The 25,167-nt window shown below is 41.2% G+C and overlaps 1 protein-coding gene across 2 annotated transcripts in view; it reads right to left on the reverse strand.

Moving 5' to 3' along the window:
* Positions 1–25,167, reverse strand: part of IGF2BP3 (insulin like growth factor 2 mRNA binding protein 3) — a 154,347-nt gene that overhangs the window by 3,222 nt on the left and 125,958 nt on the right. For both annotated transcript variants that reach the window (XM_021935955.2, XM_031665320.1), the window contains 5 exons: positions 24,770–24,905; positions 23,111–23,236; positions 6,036–6,152; positions 4,542–4,616; positions 84–215 (listed from right to left, as the gene is read on the reverse strand). In XM_021935955.2, coding sequence (XP_021791647.1) covers positions 84–215; positions 4,542–4,616; positions 6,036–6,152; positions 23,111–23,236; positions 24,770–24,905 — 586 coding nt within the window. The remainder of the gene's footprint in view (positions 1–83; positions 216–4,541; positions 4,617–6,035; positions 6,153–23,110; positions 23,237–24,769; positions 24,906–25,167) is intronic.

Genomic DNA, 25,167 nt, shown 5'->3' on the forward strand with positions numbered 1-25,167 from the left:
AAAATTCGGGGACTTGGAACTCCTAAGTACCTTTCAACGCTTTCCCTTTCATACCACTGCACAGGTTTTGCTGAAGTACTTGCCGTTTTGCCTCCTTTTCCAATAACTCTGCCAGCAGCAAAGGATGGCACTCTGATATGAGCTTCAAGTTTCACCTCTTCTTTAGGACTAACAAAGTTTTCTTCTTTAATTTTTCCATAAATTCTTCCCTGAGCCTACAGATTAAAACACATCCTATTAGTGTCATTCATGTATGAAATGGAAAAGATCAGTTAACTCGAAAGTGGGATATCCCAAATCCAAGTGGGATAGCCCTTTGCAGTGACACATCTACATTTCACAGATTATTGAAAATAACACAGAAGAGAGCAGTTAGGAAGTCCTAAAAGGTTGACAATAACTACTACCCATCACAGTAGAGGCAACTGAATGCTTGGTGGAAGAAGGATAAGCCATATTCTTCTGATGAAAATAGTTAAAGGCAGTTAATAGCCTAATAAAAATAAATTTTTGTGGGCAAATGGCCATTTGTACTAAAATTGTGATAGGTAAAACTTCTCATGCTGGCCATGAGAAATTAATTGCATTTTTCTTTCCTTTTTTTTTGGAGATGGGGTCCTTCTGTTGTCCAGGCTGGAGTGCAGTGGTGTAATCATAGCTCACTGCAGCTTCAACCTCCTGGGCTCAAGCGATCCTCCCACCTCAGCCTCCTGAGTAGCAGCTGGGACTACAGGCATGCAACACCACCCCTGGCTTTTTTCTTTTGAGACGGAGTCTTACTTTGTTGCCCAGGCTAGAGTGCAGTGGCACGATCTTGGCTCACTGCAACCCCTGCCTTCCAGGTTCAAGCAATTCTCCTGCCTCAGCCTCCCGAGTAGGTGGGATTACAGGTGCCCGCAACCACACGCGGCTAATTATTTTTGCATTTTTAGTAGGCATGGGGTTTTACCATGTTGGTCAGGCTGGTCTCGAACTCTTGACCTCAAGTGATCTGCCCACCTCAGCCTCCCAAAGTGCTAGAATTACAGGCGTGAGCCACCGTGCCACTAATTTTTATAGAAATGGGGGTCTTGCTATGTTGCCAGGTTCATCACAAACTCCTGGGCTCAAGAGTCCTGCCTTGGCCTCCCAAAGTGTTGGTATTACCAGTGCACGCCACCATACCTGGTCACATTTTTTTTTGAGCAAAAGAGACTGAGAACTGCAGAGTCAGCTATGCCAGGCTCACTAAAAGTCAAACTCATGTCTACATGGGCCAGTTAGAAATCTGCTGAGAAAAATGTTTTCAATTTAAATGTGTTTCATACTCTTAGAAGGGTGGTTTTTCCTTTGAATATTTTAAAGAGGCTACAACATCAAGACAAAGACACTTTTTTTTTTCTTTTTTGAGACAGAGCCTTGCCCTGTCATCCAGGTTGGAGTGTAATGGTGTGATTTTGGCTCACTGCAACCTCCGACCCCCGGGTTCAAGCGATTGTCCTGCCTCAGCCTCCCGAAGTAGCTGGGATTACAGGTGCCTGCCACCACACCCAGCTAATTTTTTGTTGTTATTTTAGTTGAGACGGGGATTCACCGTGTTGGCCAGGCTGGTCTTGAACTCCTGACCTCAGGTGATCCACCCACCTCAGCCTCCCAAAGTGCTGGGATTACAGGTGTGAGCGACTGTGCCTGGCTTTAAAAAAAAATTTTTTTTTAGGAGACAGAGTCTCTTTCTGTCACTCAGACTGGAGTGCCATGGTGTGATCTCAGCACCCTGCAATCTCTGCCTCCTGGGTTCAAGCGACTCTCCTGCCTCAGCCTCCCAAGGAGCTGGGATTACAGGCACCCGCCACCATGCCCAGCTAATTTTTGTATTTTTAGTAGAGATGGAGTTTTGCCATGTTGGCCAGGCTGGCCTTGAACTCCTGCACTCAAGTGATCCACCCACCTAGGCCTCTCAAAGTGCTGGGATAGCAGGTGTGGATCACTGCACCTGGCCAAGAGACTTCTGATATTTAGAGTCAATACATCCTATCACCTACTGCATGCAACTAGAAGTTATATATAAATATCCTATTACATACAACCATCAGTCAGCAAAGGAGAAAGGAGCCCGAGAGTTGGTTTGACAAACTGCCAGGGTAAACCACAAAAAACAATAGTACCCAACACGTGTTCACTGCTTCAGAAAACTGAGCTCATTTTAGGGCATTACAGACAAAATTTGTCTTAATACCCTATATTCCATTGATCCTTAACGCCTCAGGGCAATGATGTAGATATTACTACTACTTAACACAGTCAAAAGCACACTAGGGATATGTACACTATCCTCCAAAACTGAAGCTCTTGAATTTGTAAGAAAAAATACGGGGTAGGAGGTTTACCATTCCTTAGATCTCTAAAATAAAACATTCAGTTAGCATTGTCACCAATCACATAAATGAAATTTAACCACTATGGCTTAAGTGTTAACATTTAAGTTAACTATAAAACATGAGTTTTATTAGAGAATACAGGGAAAGAACTTTGAAGTTCCTATTATACAAGCATCATAGGAGTTGCAGGACAGTAATTCCACTTACAAGAGTAAAAGCAGCACCAAGAAGAGATACATTTGTATTTATCTTTTAAGATTTCAAACTAAAAGTGACCCTGAAGGTTTGGGATAGGAAGCAGTTTTCAACAATTCTGAGTTAAGATTTGAACTGCCTGGATCACAAGGCTGCTGTGAAGGAATACATTTCTTCGCATTATTTTCTTTCTTCACCTAATCACCCACAGCTCAAAGCACCTCCTTCATTTCCCATTCTTCCCACAAATGAAGTGAAAGCAGTTTTGGATTTGTTTTTGTTTTTTTTGTTTGTTTGTTTTGTTTTTTTGAGACGGAGTCTCGCTCTGTCGCCCAGGCTAGAGTGCAGTGGCCGGATCTCAGCTCACTGCAAGCTCCGCCTCCTGGGTTTACGCCATTCTCCTGCCTCAGCCTCCCGAGTACCTGGGACTACAGGCGCCCGCCACCTCGCCCGGCTAGTTCTTTGTATTTTTTAGTGGAGACGGGGTTTCACCATGTTAGCCAGGCTGGTCTCAATCTCCTGACCTCGTGATCCGCCCGTCTCGGCCTCCCAAAGTGCTGGGATTACAGGCTTGACCCACCGCGCCCGGCCCGCAGCTTTGGATTTTTAGTGAAAAAATGGCCCAGAGAAAATATAAGTCAAAGAAAGTGATTTTTTGTTTGTTTTTAAGGGAGAGAGGTGGGGTGGGGAGAGAACTATATGCACTGTTACTAGTTACTGTCACACTTTAAGGCTAAGAAAACTAAGGCTTGGCCAGGAGCACAGTGGCTCACTCCTGTAATCCCAGCACTTTGGGAGGCCAAAGTGGGTGGATCACTTGAGGTCAGGAGTTTGAGACCAGCGTGGCCAACATGGTGAAACCCCATCTCTACTAAAAATAAATTGGCCGGGCATGGCGGCACATGCCTGTAATCCCAGCTACTGGGGAGGCTGAGGCAGGAGGATCGCTTGAACCCAGAAGGCAGAGTTTGCAGTGAGCCGAGATCATGCCACTGCAGTCCAGTCTGGGCAACAGAGTGAGACTCTGTCTCAAAAAAACCAAAAAACCAAAAAAACAAAAAATAACTATGGCTTAAGGTTCAATAGTTGTCTTCTTACTACACAGACACTAAATGTTCTAAGACAAGACACCCATACTAAATTTTATGGGAGAAATCATACACTAAAAGGAATATATTCATGAATTTGGCATGGTCTTAGTCTGATTCATCCATAGTCTGCTGAATACTCCCAGCATGCTAGTTTTGTGCTGCCCGTGTGTTAGGCACTTTTCTAAACATTTCATATATTGTGTAAACCTTAAACTACTATAGAATGTAGGTGCTCTTAATCCCTGGTTTTACAGAAAAAGGTTAAGTAACTTGCCCAATGTCATACAAGGCAAATGGCAGAGCTAGGATTTGAACTAGCAGCCTGGCTGCCAAGTCCCTGCTCTACCACCTCTCAGTAGACATTGAAAGGCACACTGCAGCCCCGAAGACCTCAAATTCCAATAAACGTGCAATGGTTCATACCAGGACAAATGCTACAAGAGCTCCTGCCATTCCTACCTCTAAGATCCCAAGGATTACAGAGATTTGTAGAGAGTCTATGGGCAGGGTCTAACAGAGATAATCCAAGGATAAGAGGAAAAAGGGGGCATTTTAATTCAAGGCTAGGGAATCTCAGGGACAGGAGGGAAAACATCTGAAAACAAGTTTCCAAGGCATATTAACCTGGCAGGTTTGTAAATTTTAAGGTCTCACCTTAGCATAGGATTACAAGCCATTGAGCAAAATTCACCTTTGAGAGACAGGTAAACCCAGCAACCGGTACAGAACTCTCAAAATTAAAGACTTTTGGTTAATTTTGAAATATAATTTTGAGTATGATTCTACTCTGCTCTTAGATAAGAATTTCCATTGACTCTTCTGAGATTCAGACATATTTAAGGGAGATGCCAGGTTATGGAGTACTTGTGCATTTGTTACCTGTGGGCATAGCACATACCTTGAACTGAGCCTCTGGTGGTCCAGTGATAATCACCATCCTCACTTTAGCATCTGGTGCTTCTGCTGGAGCAATCTGTAACAGACCCAACAAGTTATGATACTTTGAGGTATCACTGATAGCATCTTAGGCCAACCAGCCTAACATTTTCACGTGATTGGCTGAAATGCAGAATTAAAGCCTTCGTGAAGGAAATTAGGAAGAGGCAGCAATTCCTGTGGGTTCACCATTTAGGCCGCCCTCCTGCTGTATACTATATACTTACTCTGTGCCTGGCCCTAATGGAGACCTCCACATGTAGTCTCTCAGCTAATCCTCACCACATCCTGATGAAGTATTACCTCCACTTCACAAATGCGGAGATGGAAGGCTGGAGAAGTTGAGTTACCTGGACGATGATCACACAGCTAACAGAGCTAGAGGGAGAGCTGGGTCTGTCTCCATTGTCCATGTTCACTGCACCAGTGGTGCTCAAAGTGTGGTCCTTGGCCCACTTGCATCAGAGCTCCTTGGGCTTCCTGTGTATGCAACATACTCTAGGAGTCTCTGTACCCTAAGTTTCAAGGATACTGCACACCACATGCCTTTGTTTGTCTGAAGCAGGGTCTTACTCTGTGGCCCAGGCTGGCGTGCAGTGGTGTGATCATAGCTCACTGCAGCTTCAACCACCCAAGCTCAAGTGTTCCTCCCACCTCAGCCTCCCAAGTAGCTGGGACTACAGGTGAGTGCCACCATGCCTGGCTAATTAAAAAAAAAAAATTTTTTTTTTGTAGAGATGGGATCTCACCATGTTGCACAGTCTGGTCTTCAACTCCTGGGGTCAATTTGCCTGCTTTGGCCTCCCAAAGTGCTGGGATTACAGGTGTGTGCCACCACACCTGGCCAACCTTTATTTTCCTTAAATAAGGCATCAAAATACAGAATCTTCAGAACACACAGTTATCTATTATGGCAGACACCATTAGTTGTCCTCTGATATGTTACCTGCTGTAGTTGCAAAATGTTTAGCTGACTGTGCATAGCCTGTATTTTGCCCCTTCAACTTCATCTGGCCAAGTTCTGGGCAATGGAATATAGGTAGAACTATCCCATAGCAGCTAACAAGAAACTTCCGTAGGAAAAAAGCTCTTTATGGTGTTCTCCTCTCCTACTGTCTGGACAACAGACCTGATTCTTGGAGCACTGAATGGTGTCATCTGGAACCATGAGGGACTGAGGCCATACCTGGGGAAGGTGACTTGGAAGGAACTTAGGTCCAAGGACTTGGAGGGGCAGAGTCAGCACCCAGCCCTGATGCTCACCTCCAGACTGTGTTTTCTGCACACAGAAGTTAGCCTCCTTGGTGTGAGCCACTGTTGTTTGGGGTTTTCTTCATATCCTTATGTAACCCTAATAGGGTCTTCTACATTCGATTCAAATTATAAAGTGGCAAGAAGATTCATATTTCTGTAACTTACTTAAAGAACCAGAGAGCCACAGCTGGTAGAAGAGTACCTTAATTGAAGCTCCAGCAAAGCGAGAAAGCTGCTTGATGTGCTGGCCCTGCTTGCCAATGATGGCACCGACTGATAGAGCCGGGATAAAGAGATGAACAGTCTCCGTTTCTGATTGCTGTTAGAAAAGAAAGCGAGGACATGCATGTTTATTTGCTACAAATCAGGCTTTTGTTAACATTAGCTTTAGGATGGACACCTTCTCATGCAGTAGGAATACTAGGAAAGTTTAAGGAAAAGCTACCACAAGAAGTTGACAAGAGCTTACCCAATAGATCAAGAAGATCTCATATAGTCATCCTGAAAACAGTGGTATTTAAAATTTCACTTTTCTCTACGGTTTCCTTAAACTTTAAAATGTCACTGAGTTATGGATTTAAAAGATATGTAGATGTTGTAAAGTTTAATCATATTAGAATAGAGGGACATGGTTGCATTAAAAATTAAGTAAGATCCCCCTACCACTCTCAAGGTAGATTCTTAACAAGTAAATGAAATTATGGGCTACATATCAAACATGACAGCATTCAAGGACGCCAGCTCCACACCTTATCTATGTAGGTTTCACTCCTTAAACACATACATAGTGAAGTTTTAGAGAAAAGCTGAATTTTGTTACATATGACCAAATTGTATGAAATCTTACCACTGTCATTCAGTAGTTATCACATCCAAGTGCAGGACAGGATTAGGAGAGAGCTAATTCACTTTAGTGGTAAGATGCCATAAGATGCTTTCCCACAGAATTCCTTATTCCTTCCATCTGTGCCTTTGCTTTTTTTTTTTTTTTTGAGATGGAGTCTCACTCTTGTCGCCCAGACTAGAGTGCAATGGCACAATCTCGGCTCACTGCAACCTCCATCTCCTGGGTTCGAGCTATTCTCCTGCCTCAGCTTCCCGAGTAGCTGAGATTACAGGCACTTGCCACCACACCCGGCCTTTTTTTTTTTTGTATTTTTAGTAGAGCGAGGGTTTCAGCATGTTGGCAGGCTGGTCTTGAACTCCTGACCTCAAATGATCCACCTGCCTTGGCCTCCCAAAGTGCTGGGATTATAGGCATGAGCCACTGCACCCGGCCCCCTTTGCATTTTATACATGAAGAAATTAGAAAATATTTTGAAGGCTAACTCCTGAAAGGTTCTTCATAAATGGATTTTATCTGTGTACCTCATTCCTTCACTACTTCCCACTTCAAGCCAGTTGTGCCCTTCCTGAGTCTCTTTTCAAATAGTCCTTGCAGGGAAAAAGGACACATTTACTCAAGAGTTCACAGTGACTGGGCTCCTAAAAAGGCCAATTTAAGGTTCAGTAATGTTACCAGTCAACTAACAGTTCTAAAGTGCAGAAGCAGTGCACATCATTTATGCACTTTCCACTTTGTTTACCTTCTAACAATATAGTAAGAAAAACACTTCCAAGGATGGTTCCAAGACACATATTACAAGAAATAGTTTGAAACGAGCCACAACTGAAGAAGCCAGTAATACGCTTTTTTAAAAAAAAAAAAAAAAAAAAAGAAGAAAAAGAAAAGAAAAAGCCAGGCACAGTGGTTCATGCCTGTAATCCCAGCACTTTGGGAGGCCAAGGTGGGTGGATTGCTTGAACCCAGGAGTTTGAGACCAGCCTGGGCAACATGGCAAAACCCCACCTCTTCAAAAATTACAAACATTAGCCAGACATGGTGGCGCGTGCCTGTCGTCCCAGCTACTCAGGGGAGGCTGAGATGGGAGGATCACTTGAGCCCAGGTGGTTGAGGATGCAGTGAGCTGAGATCACACCACTGCTCTCCAACCTGGGTGAGAGTGAAACTCTGTCTCAAAAAAAAAAAAGAAGAAGAAGAAGAAAGAAAGAAAAAGAAAAAACCCACTATGTATACCCAATCAGCAAATATTTCTAGAAATATTAGAAGATACTTTGTCTTATACAACTTACACATGAACTACGAACTACTTAACACTTTCATGGGATTCTCGTGAATCTTAGATTCCTATTGCATAATACTATAAATTCGGCTCCCAAGTACTCAAGTTAACCCATCAGTACTGTAGTATGTATACACACAGCCATAAGACAGCTCCTAATTTCTAATTTTTTAACCTAAACACTTTTCTGAAATTCTTTTCTTTTTTTGAGACAGAGTCTCGCTCTGTTGCCCAGACTGGAGGGCAGTGGCGTCATCTTGGCTCACTGCAACCTCTGCCTCCCAGGTTCAAGCGATTCTCCTACCTCAGCCTCCTGAGTAGCTGGGATTACAGGTGTGTGCCACCACACCCGGCTAATTTTTGTATTTTTAGTAGAGACAGGGTTTCACCATGTTGGTCAGCCTGGTTTCAAACTCCTGACCTGGTGATCCGCCTGCCTCGGCCTCCCAAAGTGTTGGGATTACAGGTGTGAGCCACCAAGCCCGGCCTGAAATTCTTAAGTCTCAAACAACAGCAGAGCAACAGTTTTGCTTTCAAAAATCTCAGGAACTAGGTAGAAATCTTTAACATTTTAAAGCAGTTTTCAAAAATCAGCCAAAGAAAACAGTAACACTGGGCTATGACAGCTTTACTAGATGTAGAAACCAATTTGTGCCATTTAATGTCTGACTACCAAATGACATCATTCTTCCCACACAGAGATCACTAGTGGCACTAACGGTTCCAACTTTTTCCTGTGAGCCCAGAGCAGAGGCAAAGAGCAGAGCACTAGGCACCATAAATCCATGGAGAGGTACTGATCACCAACGGCAGAATTCCGCACCGGACACACAGGCCGTGCCACTTGCTTGTCCCCCAACGCAGACTTACCAGGAGGCCATCCTGTAGGTCAGTTTACTCGCCCTGTTTGGTAGGAATTTTAATCGTGTTTATTTAAACCTGAGAGTCTCTCTGTCTCTCTAGACTCCCACCTATGATACAGGTGAAAAATCAATCCCACTCAAAAGTTGGGCCGTATCCTTTCTGCTACCTCATTTGTTTACATTTTTCAAGAAAAATCTCTACTATCATCTTAAATCTTTAAAGGAAAAATTCAGTTAATTGTTTACCTTTTTTGTTTGTTTACATTTTTCAAGAAAAATCTCAGCTAATATCATCTTAAATCTTTAAAGGAAAAATTCAGTTGTTTACTTTTTTTTTTTTTTTTTGGAGACATAGTCTTGCTCTGTCTCCTAGGCTGTAGTGTAGTGGCACAATCTTGGCTCGCTGCAACCTCCGCCTCCTGGGTTCAAGCGATTCTTCTGCTTCAGCCTCCTGAGTAGCTGGGATTATAGGTGTGTACCACCATGCCCAGCTAACTTTTGTCTTTTTAGTAGAATTGGGTTTCATCATATTGGTCAGACTGGTCTCCAACTTCTGACCTCAGGTGATCCACTGTGCCCGGCCCTTAACTACTTTTTTTAAACAACTTTAAGCCTTTGGTTTCCTCTGAAGAAAAAATATATATATATTTTTAAACTCAATGTTTATTCCAAGTTATATTATACAATTTTTCTACTTTTTTTATTATTATACTTTAAGTTCTAGGGTACATGTGCATAACGTGCAGGTTTGTTACATATGTATACTTGTGCCATGTTAGTGTGCCGCACCCATCAACTCATCAGCACCCATCAACTCGTCATTTACATCAGGTATAACTCCCAATGCAATCCCTCCCCCCTCCCCCCTCCCCATGATAGGCCCCGGTGTGTGATGTTCCCCTTCCCAAGTCCAAGTGATCTCATTGTTCAGTTCCCACCTATGAGTGAGAACATGTGGTGTTTGGTTTTCTGTTCTTGTGATAGTTTGCTAAGAATGCTTGGAATCAACCCAAATGTCCATCAGTGGCAGACTGGATTAAGAAAATGTGGCACATATACACCATGGAATACTATGCAGCCATAAAAAAGGATGAGTTTGTGTCCTTTGTAGGGACATGGATGCAGCTGGAAACCATCATTCTTAGCAAACTATCACAAGAACTGAAGAAAATATTTTTAACAAAAACACTCCAGAAATAACAAAAGGGCTGGTTCTTTGAATGTAAGGAATAACTTTTGCCTATTTTCCAATAAAATTGAAATGGGAATGGATACCTAGACAAGAGAAAAATTAAAGTACAACAGTGCACTAACAAATCTGAAAATATCAAGAATTAATCTAGGAATTACCAAGGTTAATCAGAAAAACTTATACATGACCAAGTAATTTAGACTTCTACAATCAACTACCTACCTAAAGTAAGTGCTACACCCAAACAGCTTCAGTAGTTAGTCCTTTCAAGCCAAATGCTCAAGAAGAATGACAGAAGCCCAGTGAAAAGAGAGACATGGAAAACCAGAAAGGTCAGGCAGACATATTCCATAAGTTTAAAAAATGTATTAAAAATTTTAAATAAGAAATGGATACAATAAATAACATCCTAATTTGCTTTTTTTTTTTTAACCTTAACTTGGATATCTTCTCATATCACTCAAACATCCCTACTGCATTTTGACAAGAGTATTTCTTCAAATAGATACACCACAGCTGATTTCTCTCACCTACAGTGTATGTGCATAGTTTCCAACTTCAATGTTTCAATAAAACCTTGGTACAAAAAAGTTGTGCCCTGTGTAAATACTTCTATTGCACATGTTCTTAGAAGTAGAACTGCTAAGTCAAAAGGGCCTGAATATTTAAAATTGCTAATTATTATTAAATCCCCATACAACAAGGCCCCTGCTCAGTCCATGGAATTCCAGTTTCTCCATTCCAGTAGAACTCCAGTTAAGACATTTATGATACCTTTGAATACTGCCTTTGTTTTCACACAAGAGTAGTGGAGATGGGTAAAAAGCATGCTGAGATAAAAATTCAGGTTGAGGCAAAAATAACTCTGACAAGGGTAAGTGTATGCAGCAGCCATGTGGCAAGATCAGTTTGTGTCTCCTCTGTGTGAGGTACGGTGCATGACCTCATTTGTACCCCAAAACAGATCCAATTTCTAGAAACTAACAACATTCTCATTTTAGAGCTGAAAAAACTGAGCCAGAGAGGTTATTTGCCTGAAGTCACACACCACCTGGTGGAGCCAGGATTCAAACCTGGGTTTCTCTATCTCCTAAGCTGGATTCATAAACCAGTATGAAGCTCTCAGTGGGTACAGATATGCTTTAAAATACAGCCAGAGCTGCCAGGCACGGTGGCTCACGCCTGTAATCCCAGCACTTTGGGAGGCCAAGGTGGGCAGATCACAAGGTCAGGAGTTCGAGACCAGCCTGGCCAACATAGTGAAACCCCATCTCTACTAAAAATACAAAAAATAGGCCAGGCATGGTGGCAGGTGCCTGTAATCCCAGCTACTCGGGAGGCTGAGACAGGAGAATTGCTTGAACCTGGGAGGCGGAGGCTGCAGTGAGCAGAGATCGCACCATTGCACTCTAGCCTGGGTGACAGTATAAGACTCCGTCTCAAACAAACAAACAAACAAAACACACACACACACACACACACACAAATATATATATATATATCTCCTGAGCTGTGAAAAATATACATGAAAGCTCTAAAGGAAAGTACCCACTAGAACTGTCACTCAAGGGGCTGCCTTCCCCTGTCCTCTCACAAGTCCCTTGACTGACCTTGGTATGACTTCCTGTGAGTCAAAAGAAATTTCTTTTGTGTAGTTGGCAAAAGTTTAAACCTTTGATCATCGAAACGCTAAAAAGGGCATCCAGAGACAGTCTGTTATTTTTATTTTGAAAAATAGGGGTAGACTGAAGATTAAGAACTGAAAGCAACAACTGAAAGCAAGCAATGTTGGCCAGGCTGGTCTTGAACCCCTGACCTCAAGTGATCTGCCCGCCTTGGCCTCCCAGAGTGCTGGAATTACTCAGGTAGTTCTTTATAGTGGTGTGAAACTGGACTAATATATACTAGGTATATGGTCTAGAATCATACGTTGCTTTTTCTTGTTTTGTTTTGAGGCAGAGTCGTGCTCTTTTGCCCAGGCTGGAGTGCAGTGGCACAATCTCGACTCACTGCAACTGCAACCTCCGCCTTCCAAGTTCAAGCTATTCTCCTGCCTCAGCCTCCCGGATAGCTGGAATTACAGGCACATGCCACCATGCCCAGCTAATTTTTGTATTTTTTAGTAGAGACGGGGTTTCTCACCATGTTGGCCAGGCTGGTCTTGAACTCCTAACCTCAAGTGATCCGCCCACCTCAGCCTCCCAAAGTGCTGGAATTACAGGTGTGAGCCACTGTGTCCGGCTGCTTTATTTTTCATAAAAGTGAAAGGCACGATTTATACTAAAATGATTCCTTCCTTTCTTTAATAAATTTATTGACCATAAAATACATGTGGTACCATGATGATTTGGAGTTGTCTGTCAATTGTAAAAGTTTGTGCTCTTTGACTCAGACGTTCTATTACATAAATTCTTAGAACTATTTGTACCAAGACACAGAAGTTTATGTTTAAAGATCTGATTGCATCATTACATGAATTAGTGAAAAACAGAAAACTGAACTTTCTGAAAATCTTTATAAAGCACCTTCAGATAAAGCAAAATAACTGTCAGGTGAAGATAAAGGAATTGAAACTTTTAAGTTGCAAAGTATCTTAAACCTGCATAAGATGGTTGTGTACAGATGAGACACAGCGAGACTTTGTCTCAAAAACCAAACCAAACCAAACCAAACCAAACCAAAACAAAACAAAAAAGAAAGAAAGAACTACCCAAGAATGGGTAATTTATAAAGGAGTTCAGCTGGTCATGGTGACTCACACCTGTAATCCTAGTACTTCGGGAGGCCATGGTGGGTGGATCACCTGAGGTCAGAAGTTTGAGACCAACGTGGGCAACATGGTGAAACTCCGTCTCTACTGAAAATACAAAAATTAGCTGGGCATGGTGGCGTGTGCCTGTAGTCCCAGCTACTCGGGAGGCTGAGGCAGGAGAACTGCTTGAACCTGGGAGGCAGAGGTTGCAATGAGTTGAGATTGCACCACTGCACTCCAATGTGGGCGACAGAGCGAAACTGTCTCAGAGGAAAAAAAAATAAAAATAAAAAGTTTAATTGACTCAGTTCCACATGGCTGGGGAGGCCTCAGAAAACTTACAATCATGGCGGAAGACAAAGAGGAAACAAGGCACGTCTTACTTGGCAGCAGGAGGGAGAGAGACAGAGTAAGGCATGGGGCAAGTGTCACACTTTTAAACCCTTAGACTTCATGAGAACTCACTATCACAAGAACAGCAAGGGTTCCCCCTTGGATCTGCCCCCATGATCCAATCACCTCCCACTGACAAGTGGGAATTACAATTCAAGATGAGATTTGGGTGGGGACACAGCCAACCCATATCAACTAGCTTCCTACAAATGAAAATCATTTAAACTCTATTGTCTCTTCCTTTATATCTTCAACCCCCATCATATACCTCTTATTTATGTAAGAGTTAACGCAAAATTCAATTCATCATCTCTAATCACCCACCCATCTCTAATCATTTGTTTCTTCAGCACCTGTATAAACAGATGTACTAAATTTGTACCATATTGTTTACAACTTGGCAAAGTTCTCTGGCATGCCCCATGTTTTCTAGGATAATGTAACACACTGCAAGTATTAATGTAGCTGTTAGTTAAATGAAATCTCCCTTGTGGCTATTTAGCAGTTTTAGAACACATACATCAGAGGAGGACTTGCCTTCCTACTAAACTATTATGTGGAGATTTGTGTTAGGGCCTGTCCTGCACGGCTTGGCCAGATCACTTGTTTCTCTTCATCAACAAAGAACACAAAATAAAATTATTTCATTCTTCACTATTTAAGTCAGAAGAAGAGCATCTCTCTTTGGAAGATACTATATAACTCACAGCCCCCAGTGTGTCACACAGTTACCATATGTCATTTATCCCTTTATGGCCTTTTTTATTTTATAACTGGATAGACCAATTGAATTAATGCCAACACTGACTATAAACTGTGCTCAATGTTAGCATTACTTCATCATTGTATCAAGACCATTAAATTAATCTTGACCATTTTTTAAAAAATTAAGGGTGGGATCTAAATATTTTATCTCACTAACAACGTCCATATTATGTTCTTCTGAACAATATACTTGGGGGAGGCTGGTGGTGATAAAGACCTTTTCAATGATCAAACTAAACCTAATGTGTAACTTTCCCAGATTTACCCCACAGTATTTCATCATGACTGTAATTATTTGTTTCCTGGGCCTTGTTCCAAAAAGAATTTTATGCTGCTTATGAAATACACATAATCTGGAAAGATAAAACAAAGGAGGTGAAGAAATAAGAGCATAGGGACCTGAACACTCAAGATAAGATGAAGCCAAAAATGCTGTTATACAAATTTGGCTTTAAGCTTCCTCGCAGCTAATTTTTTAAAAAGTTAGTTGCATGATTTCCCATGACTATGAGAGAAAAACGATTCATTTACTTATTAAAAATGACTATTCCTGGTACTGGTTTCAGAGAGCAACTCCTCAATATCCCCAGAGAACACTCATGTAGCAGCATCCTCCTCAGAGTGAAAGCCTGGCCTAAACATGCATGTGTCTTAGCCTGGAATACGTCCAAGGCTGCTGCTGTGAGAAACAAAAACAAAGTTATCTTTCTGACATAGTGATGAAGGGCTGTCCATGTTCTTGTTTTGCTGATGAGAAATAACAAACCCAAAATGAAGATTAAGCATAAACTTAAGAGAAATGTTGTGTGAAGCTTTGGAAAAGGAATGGTGGCCAGCAGAAAAGGGTCAAAAGGACCAAAATGTAACAGAAAAAAAGGGCACATACATGAAGAATCAATGTGTAGACTTTAAAATGTCTTATCCTGGAATGAAAACAGAAGCAACAGAATTTGTCAAATAGAAGCAGCAGAGTTAGAAGCAAACTAAGTGTTTTTCCACACCAGGAGATGCTGCCCTAGAATGACGGACAATGATGTGTGCTGTTGGCAATCATGTCTTAAAGAAAAGTTGACTCATCAGATGTCTGAGGCTTGGTGAAGACATTTCTGGATGTCGTCCAATTCCCTTTGCTCCAATTTCCTATCCACAAAGCAACTTCTTAACCAAAGATTACTTTTCAAGAAAATTTTCCTCTGGGAATGTAAGGCAGCTCACATAAATACGCTGTCAACTTTTGCCAATCATTAAATTGGCTCTCTGGTACAATTCATTCTTATGTGGGATTCAGAATAAACCATGAGCCGGGCGCCATGGCTCATGCCTGTAATCCCAGAACTTTGGAAGGCTGAGGCGGGTGGATCCCTTGAAGTCAGGAGTTCGAGACCAGCCAGGCTGATATGGTGAAACCCCATCTCTACTAAAAGTACAAAAATTAGCTGGGCACGTGCCTGTAATTCCAGCTACTCAGGAGGCTGAGGCAGGAGAATCGCCTGAATCAGGGAGGTGGAGGTTACAGTGAGCCAAGATCATGACACTGTACTCCAGTCTGGGCAACACAGCGAGACTGTCTCAAAAAATAAAAAAGAAGAAATCGAGACTACAATAAGCCTATCCTAGAACAAGCCTGTGTCAGGATTTGGACACCCCAAATAAGCAGATAATTTAAATTTTTACTTGCAAAACTCAGCAGGCAGAGCAAAGATTATAATAAACCTTTTTCACCTGTGAATTTAAGTCTATGAGACCTAGGTTGGAAAAGGCACATTAGCGTTACCCAGTCTCGTTACACATTCCTTCCATTTAAGTTAAGGTCTAGTTGCATTGTCTGAACCTTTTCTTGGATACATTCTTCGGGACCGAAGGATGTTCACAGGACATAAGCTGCTTCCCAGTGGATTTCTGCCAGATGCCTATCAGCAAAACTTCCTTTGGACTTCTTGGCAGACTCTGAACTATGGCTTGAAATAACAGAAGAACAAAGCTGCTCAACTGAAAGTTTGCATAACTGGTGAAGTCTGCCAATGAGTAATTCCTAATCATCTATCGTGAAAACATAAGTATGAGCAAACAGTAAGGTTAAGTGTATTTACTTTGTGGGGAACAAAATTTAAGACATCACAAAGGCATGGAGACATGTATGCCAGCCAACACGGCCGGCCTCCAGGAACCTGGAAGGATGCCAGGGTTTCCCTTTGGCTTGTAAAATAGATATTCCTGGTTTTTTTTTTTTTTTTTTTAATGGATTTTGGTCTGGAACTGAAACTAAGTTTACTCAACTCTATGACCTGAATAAAATATTGAAGTCCCTAACAAACAAACAAAAAAAGGCAAAGAAAAGTTTTTTGCCGTAACTAGATAACCGAGGCTTCTCAGAGATAATAAATGTGCACGATAAGTTATTTACTTAGAAATTGTTTACTGACAAGAGTTGCACTCACTGTGAGCAAGATTAAGAGACTCCCTGAAACAGTCATCTGATGTAAAAAATTGCCTCCAACTCATAATTTTTCTTTTTTTTTTTTGACAGGGTCTCACTCTGTCACCCAGGCTAGAGTGCAGTGGCTCAATCATGGCTCACTGCAGCCTTGACCTCACTTCCCACCTCAGCCTCCCAAGTAGCTGGGATAGACACAGGCCACCACCCCCGCCTAATCTAAAGAAGTTTTTTTTTGTAGAGACAGAGTCTCCCTATGTTGCTCAGCCTGGTCTCAAGCAATCCTCTCACCTTGGCCTCCCAAAGTGCTGGGATTACAGGCATAACCCACTGCACCTCGCCCTTTGTTTCTTAGAGTACCTTAAGCCTAAAAAAGTGCTTATCTCTCTTGCCTCTTTCATAAGCAGAAAGCTAGCCATTTTAAGGTTACACTATCATTCTGGAGACTTCTGAGAAGACTCCAAAGAGGCTATCAAAACTATGAAGCCAGCAGCCCGTGGGCTTACTTCTGCCAACCCAACTGCATGCTGCCAAGACCATCCAGCTAAGGCGACATGCACTATGCCAATTCCAGCTCTTGCTTGCTCTGCTTCACTAGCTGCCAATTCCTTCTTCCCTACTGTTTGAGCATTTCTGAAAGGCGCGTTTCCTGTCATTTATAAACTCGAAGTTTGCCAGTTAAGTACTGCATGAGCCAGCTGCTAGGCAGGAACTAGAGACTTTTTGTCTGTTGGAAGAACCAACTCTTTGGCTCTAGGGGGACTCAACCTGGCAGGTTCTGGGAAGAAGAGAATATTGTGGGGGAACTAGTGGGCAAAATTCTAGAATGAAATAGAGGCAAGGGATTTATCCAAAGAGATGCATCATTTCTACTTTCATGCTACAAAGCAGGAATGAGAAAACATGAGTAATGAAACAATTCTGAAAGAAAAAGGAAGTAGTATATATTAAAAAAAACCAGATTCTTTGAAATATTTAGCCATCAAAACCTACTTCTTGACAGGCAATATACATTTAAAATAAAAGCAGAAGTTCACTGTTAACCTACAGGACATCAAGGATAAACATGATCTTAGTACATAATCTATGATAGCTTCAAAGGAACAGCAAGCTTCTCACCAGCAAGTATAGATACCAGAATGCACTTCAGGAACAGTTTAAAAGTGCTGAGAGCAAAATGCCTGTTGATCTTTAACTTTCTAACCCAGTTTTTTTTTTTTTTAATAACATCATAGACTCTCACAAACATAAAATAGTATGGTTTTTTTTTTTTTTTTTTTAGACAGTCTTGCTTAGTCACCCAGGCGGGAGTGCAGTGGCACGATCTCGGCTCATTGCAACCTCCACCTCCTCGGCTCTCTGCAACGCCTGGTCGTTATCATTGCTTCTTTTTGGCTTCATTTTTCTTGCTAAAGAATAGGCCGGCTGCAGTGGCTCACATCTGTAATCCCAGTACTTTGGGAGGCCAAAGTGGGAGGATCACTTGAGGTCACGAATTCGAGACCAGCCTGGCAAACATGGTAAAACGCTGTCTCTACTAAAAATACAAAAATTAGCCAGGCATGGTGGTGCGTGCTTGTAATCCCAGCTACTCATGAGGCTGAGGCACGAGAATCACTTGAACCCAGGAGGTGGAGTTTGCAGTGAACCGAGATTGCGACACCACACTCCACCCTGGGTGACAGAGCAAGACTCTGTCTCCAAAAAAAAAAAAAAAAAGAAGCAATGATAAGCAAAGAAACTGGTAAAGCTTTGGGAGATTTATTGCCTTTAAAAACAATAGTTTATTTGTATTTCAAAAAGTGGTGACCACTAGGTACACAAAATAGATAAGTATTAGTGATTTGGGTTTAGAAAAAGAACAAAGTCTAAAAATAGTGAAGGTGAAGTTATTCCAACTAAGTACTTGCAACCACCTCCTACCCCCCACAACTTGAAGTTATATACTCAAACAACACTTGTTAAAGAATTGTTCCCCTGAACATTAAGCCAGAAGATTGCCTGGCAGCTGTTTGAAAGTAGAATTTACTCTAATTGTATCCAAATTGTATCCAGGGACAATATGATTTTCTGAAAAACGGTGTTTTTATTTAGATGAAAATAACCACAGGAATGGGAATCTGGAATATGGAATTTTCTCCTCCAGAATTTAGATTCTGCTTTTTGAGAGAACTTAAAAGTTCGCTTCCTCTCTTCCAGGCTCTGGGAGGCTCCTTTAACAGGCAATAGTGCCAAACCCAGTGAAGCAGACAAATAGCTGTCCCCAACATGTATTTTCCTCTAGTAATAGACCCTGTGTTTAATGGACACATTGCTGCCCCCACATAGGGATTGTTTCCCAGCTTCTCTTGCAGCTAGACACAGCCAGTGGTATGTTCTGGCCAACATGAGGCCAACAGAAGTATGAAAAGCTATCCTCAGGCAGTGTCCTTAAATAAGGATGCTGCCAATTTTGATCTTTTATCCTTCAGTTTGAAATGAGGTCTCACCAGACTGGACTCAAATTCCTGGGCTCAAGCAATCCTCCCACCTCAGCCTCCCCAGTAGCTGGGACTACAGGTGTCTGTCACCACACCCAGCAATCCTTTATCCTTCTTGTTGGCTAGAAGCAGACCCAATAGTTGGAGCTTTAGCAGTTATCCTGGGCCAGGGAATGGCACACAAGGCAGATAGAAGCACCAATCCTGAAGGATATGGTGGAACCACTTCCAGTCTTGGATTGTCTACCCTTGAACTGTTGTCATGAAAAAGGAAAACTAATCTAAGCCATTTTTTTTCTTGTAACAATACATACCCAAACCTAATCCTGATATATGTCGTATGCCAAAATAGAGTTAGAAGGGTAAAAACAGACATATGGCAACATCCCACAGAGGTTTTTGGCATGATATTTCCTACAAGTTGGGATGGCAGGTGGTCCAGAGAGAAAGGTGAGTTTTTTTCACTCTTTAAAGCATAGAACAAGGTAGAAAAAGGGATATGCACAACTAGCATGTATTTGTGCTTATCCTAAACTTTTTCTCCCTTGCAATTGGTACTGATAAAAAATGTTCTTTCCAACATTGAAACACCCCTCTAAAGACTAGTAAACATTCTTTGTAGAACAGTAGTTCTTAGCTGGGCATGATGGTGTGTGCCTGTAGTCCCAGCTACTTGGGAGTAAGAGGTGGGAGGATCACTTGCACCCAGGAGTTAAAGTCCAGCCTGGGCAACATAGTGAGACCCCATCTCTTGAAAAGAACAGTTCTTGACAATAAATGGGTAGCAAAATATTCCTGATGACTTTTATAAAACTATACATTTCTGAGCTTCCACTTGCTCCCACTGAGATTTTTATTTATTTAAGTGGGCCATAGGTTCTTAACTAATTAAACAGTTGTTGTTAGCCTTGGCTACACATTGGAGTCATCTAGGGAGCTTTCGAAATTGATACCTATGCCTCACCCCTAGGGATTTTAATTCAAATTGTCTGGGGTAATTATAATTTAATTATAGGAAAAACATTTTTCCTCTTAAGGCAAGGAATAATTAATGTTGAACTTTACAGATTGCCAATGAATGTAAAATAAGAAATAAAAACAGCAATATATGATTTATGGAAATATATGATTTGGGTAAATGATTTAGGAAAATATTCAGTTATAAATTTGAGGATTCCACTGTATCACTGCCTGGAATACATGTAGAATAAAATATCCACCGGAATTCTGCAAAGAACACAGATTGCTAAGGCTGTCCATGTTGTATTCCTTTAAGAATGCGAATTTCCTTTGCCTGTCCTTGAAACCACCAAACTGTTACATGTTTGCAGCTCTTGCCCTGTTGCAGTGTTTTTACTGTTGGCAGCTTCTGCAACTTCTGTTCTCATTTGCTCCTTCTAATTGTACCTATTTGATTTAGCTTAATGACTCAGGAGAAGCAAGATGACCTATTCCAGTGACATCTTCCTTACATTTACTCTTGGCTCAACTTTCATTAAGTAAACATCACTGACCTCCTCCTCCCATTCTTAAAACAAAACTGCCACTGATTTAAGTCATTCAGACATTTAAGACTGTAGAAGTGTTTGAGAAATACAAGTTCTTAATATGATCTCACTTCTCTCAAAGCATTCTTGATTTTTCTAACATAGGAACCTGATACACAGAACTGTATCAGAAAAATGACTAATTCCAGAGAATATGCAGTCTTATCTAAATATTTTTAAAATGGTTACCTACAAGTTCACTTTAGGAATTTTGGCTACTGAAGCATCCACGTAAGTGTAAAAGACTGATGTCCAAGAATGTTCTATTCTGTGACCACTTGTAATGTGAAAAGCTTTGTTGATTGGAACGTGTCACCAGTATGGAGAGAAAAAGAGTTAAAGGGACACCTCAATTTACAAACTGGGAATGAAAGGAACAGAGAGGTTAAGCAACCCACCCAGAGAGAAAGCTAATTTAGGGGAACGAGCAGAAATGTGGGTTACATACGAGCTTTCCTAGCAGAGGTACTTCACATGATCAGCTCATTGTACCTTTCAGTAAGTGTCATTTTACACAGAAATGTTGGGGACACACCTGCCCTAAACCAATCCTATGACACACACATAAACTAGTGGACACGTTCAAAGTTAAGTCTCTAGATGTACTCTCAGATTCCTATTTTAGGCTCATTCTCCCCTATTCCTCCTTAAACCTTTCATATTATTTAATTCTATAGAAACTAGAAATGTGTGACTTAAAGTCTTTAGACACAAAGCTTCTAGTTCAGTTTTTTTTTTTCATTATACAGGTGAGAAAACAAATCCAGAGCCAAGGAGTCTGACCTTCAGTGACACAAAATTGTGTCAGAGGCAGTGGGCCAGACCCGGGCTCTGACTTTAGGGTTCTTTCCACCAGTCCCTTTAGCATCAAGGTACAAACATGCCAGCCACTTCAGGGGACGTGTAATCAATCTATGCACACTTCACTTGTAGCTGAAATTTTGATGGCTATCCCTCTGTCTGTTATATGATTTCCAGGCCAAAACATCCTAGAAATGGCAGGTGAATTGCAGGAAGGACAAGATGCTGCTGACAGTAAAAGCAGAAACACACACGGCAAGAGGGCAACTGCTTAGAACCCCTATCAGTTTGGTGGGTAAAGGAAATTTTCATTTTTAAAGGGATAAAAGGGGCACAATCTGAGTCATCTGTATTTTCTGTACAACTTCAATGTCATTTTACTCTACATATTTATTCTAGGTAGTGATACAATGGAATCTCTAACCTGTTCCACCTGGACGTTCTCCTAAATTGGTGTAAGAGGTATCACTCAAAATATTAATATTAAATAAGAGAGCCAAACAAAAAGGGAGCAATGTAAAAACAAATTCATGAAGGAAGATCCTAGAATGTCACATGAATACCTCCAATTATCATGGATAATGCAACTGAATTATTAACTACTTTCAAAATAATTTATTCTACCAGCTGTCTACTGTGCTGCGATTATTTTCATACCATCACTAGTCTCCTATTTCTGACCTCAAGGAAACTGCTATTCTTAAAAAGCAAGTATAAAAGGTTTCTTCTTCTTATTATTATTTTTTTCCAGATGGAGTTTTGCTGTGTTGCCCAGGCTGGAGTGCAATGTCGTAATCTCGGCTCACTGCAACCTCTGCCTCCTGGGTTCAAGCAATTCTCCTGCCTCAGCCTCCCAAGTAGCTGGGATTACAGGCACCTGCCACCACTCCGGCTAATTTTTTGTATTTTTAGTAGAGATGGGGTTTTATCATGTTGGCCAGGCTGGTCTTGAACTCCTGATCTCGGGTGATCCTCCTGCCCCGGCCTCTCAAAGTGCTGGGATTACAGGTGTGAGCCATGGCACCTGGCCTAAGATTTATTTCTTATATAACATACCTCTTTACAAAATAAAGATCTGTTTAACATACGCACACGCACAAACAATGTAATTGTGCACAAAACTATCTTATCTCCTTGGTTTAAAAAAGTGCAAACACTCAACATGGAAAACACACACAGTCACTCCTGACCTTGCAAAGCCATGACTTCCAGGTGACAAAGATGAAAGAAGCCTTTAAAAAATCTTTTCCTTTAGTATTTAATAATTACTGGCCACGTGGTAGCTCATGCCTGTAACCCCAGCACTTTGAGAGGCCGAGGCAGGCAGACCACTGGAGGCCAGGAGTTTGAGATCAGCCTGAACAGCATGGTGAAACCTGTCTCTACTAAAAATACAAAAAAAGTAGCCGGGTATGGTGTGGCACACACCTGTAATTCCAGTTACTCAGGAGGCTGAGGCATGAGAATCATTTGAACCCGGGAGGTGAAGGCTGCAGTTAGTCAAGATTGTACCACTGCATTCTAGTCTGGGCAAAAGAGTGAGACTCTGTCTCAAAAAAATTTTAAACAACCACCATAGCACACGTATACCTATGTAACAAACCTGCACATTCTGCACATGTATCCCAGAACTTAGCAAAAAGAAAAAAGAAAAAAAAAATTAAAATAAAAACAATTACTAAGTTTCTTCCCCTGCCACCTCAAAGTCCCAAACTTTTCTTGTGATATTTGAAAACACATGTTGACAACCCTACTATCCAAAAGCTTCAAAATAATCCCATGTCTACTCCACAAAGGGCCAAATAAGAAGGCTCCATTAGCAAGAACTGGAGAGCATATGTTGGCTCTAAACAGATGATCACACGGGGACTAGGTTTACATTGAGATTTTGCCCAATCACAAAGAAAGCCAAGGCCACTCATCTTACCTCAAACTGCGGGTAGGGAGGAGTCATGGCTGAAGGGGGCCCTGAGGTGGGAGGTGGCATCCCTGAAGTGGGTGGGAACAGACCCAAGGCGTTCAGATTTAATCCAGGAATTAAATGTGCTTGAAGCTGCAACAGTAAAAAGGCCGCTTAATTTGACAATTAAAAGAATCAAGGGAAAGTTAGCATTTTTAAGTGACAGTATACAAACTGTTGATCTCTTGTCTAATAAAGAAATCATCACATAACTCAAACTTAAAGCAGATGTTCCATGGGACTTTACTTGAGTACATCGTTTACATCTGTTTATATCCCTTGGTATTTTAAAATCTGTGTGCTGGTTTGCCCCCTCCTTGGTCCACAGCTGCATTAAGGTATCTCAAGGGCAGCTTTCCTTTCCCTTATGAGTACAGGGCTTAGACACAACTGTATTCTGCATGCTGTGGGCAAACTAAATATAGACTAAAAGTGATGTATCAGAATTGCAGAGGTAATCAAGTAAGATTGGTTCATTGAAAAGCAAACCAGCTATTAAGAGATCTTTACTCGTTGGGTAAAACTTAGCAACCACGGGTCTAGAGGCCTCTAAGTTGAGCCCTGTGGAAATCAGGGCCCATCCCCATGTAACTACTGCAAGTAAACATATCATTGGAATGCATATAGGAGCCTTAAAGGGGATTTTAATTTGTTTAATTTTTTAAGGGTTGAGGATGTAATATAGACAGTGGGAGATTTGAGTGTACTTGAAAATCTTTTTAAAAGGCCTAAGGGGGTTAGATTTAATCCCAGTGGATTCCAGAACATTTGGAGCCAAGCAGTAAGAATTGAAGGAGCTTGGCAGGAAGTCACGTGGGGTGTAAAATGGCGCGCATTCTAGGCTCTTCTCACAAACGCAGTATTTTGATATTTCCCTCGTCTCAGGTTTTGTGTTTCAGATGACTGGCCCACTTGAAAAACAAATTATTTTTTAAAATAATTTACTTTAACATTTAGGACAGGCTTTTGAAGAGTTCCATTTTCAGCATCATTTCACTGATTAAGGAATGTCAGCAATTTGCTTTAATAGCCTCAGATGCATTACACAGATTGTTTTATCAATTGAAATTCTTGTATCTCCAAGGTTTATATGGGTAACCAAGTAAGTTTTAAACCTGTAATCTTAACATTAACTTTTATATGCATTATATCTATTGTAATCCTAATAAGCATGCAAGGTAGGCAGTAGTCCCATTTTACAGATGAGTAAACTGAGGCTCAGAGAGACTGAGTAAACCATCTAAGAGAATAGAGTTGCAGCTCATAAATAGTTCAGTTGTGATTCAAATACAGTTCATGTAACATTTCTTCTATATTAAACTCTCAAATTAACATTGTAAGAGAGGTGCTATATTAACCTTTGTAGGTAGATACTAGCCTTACTTCAGAGAGAAGGAAGCTAAGGCTCAAAGACTAAATAATTTGCTAAAGTCACAGAGACAGCAAAGCTTAATGTCACAGCCAGTATCTTCCCTATACTATCCCAGGGTACTTGCTGAGGTGCTAAAAATCAACTAGAACTACTTCTAATGATAATGCCACGAAAGAATTCAATATTAATGCAGTTAAAAACATTGTTTTAACTATTTGTTAAAATAAAGACATGCCCTTCATAACAAAACTAACATTCATAGAAGCAATATCATTTTCATAAGACTCCCTAATTTTCTTCATGATCTCTTCCTCAGCTTTGGCACACGTCTCAACATTGCCTTTAACTGTAATGGTGCGTTCTGGATTATACAGCGTCAATTCCTGCAATCTGCAGAATGAAAAAGAAGAGAAAGAAAAAGAATGAAAATTGGAGGAAGACAGTTAATAATTCAGCCACAGATGGCAATTAAAAACAAATTGTGGAGCCTGGTAATATGTAAAAGTGGGTGGGGTAAAACATGATGGAAAATGAATAAGCCCTAAAAGACATAAATCCAAAACTGTAAAGCTGCAAGAGAGAAGAAAATACTTGCCCTCCCATCTTCTCAAGTAAAGATGACTGGGTACATATACATTCAAGTCCATGTTTT

The sequence above is a fragment of the Papio anubis genome, chromosome 4, assembly GCF_008728515.1.
Source record: "Papio anubis isolate 15944 chromosome 4, Panubis1.0, whole genome shotgun sequence".
NCBI lineage: Eukaryota > Metazoa > Chordata > Mammalia > Primates > Cercopithecidae > Papio > Papio anubis.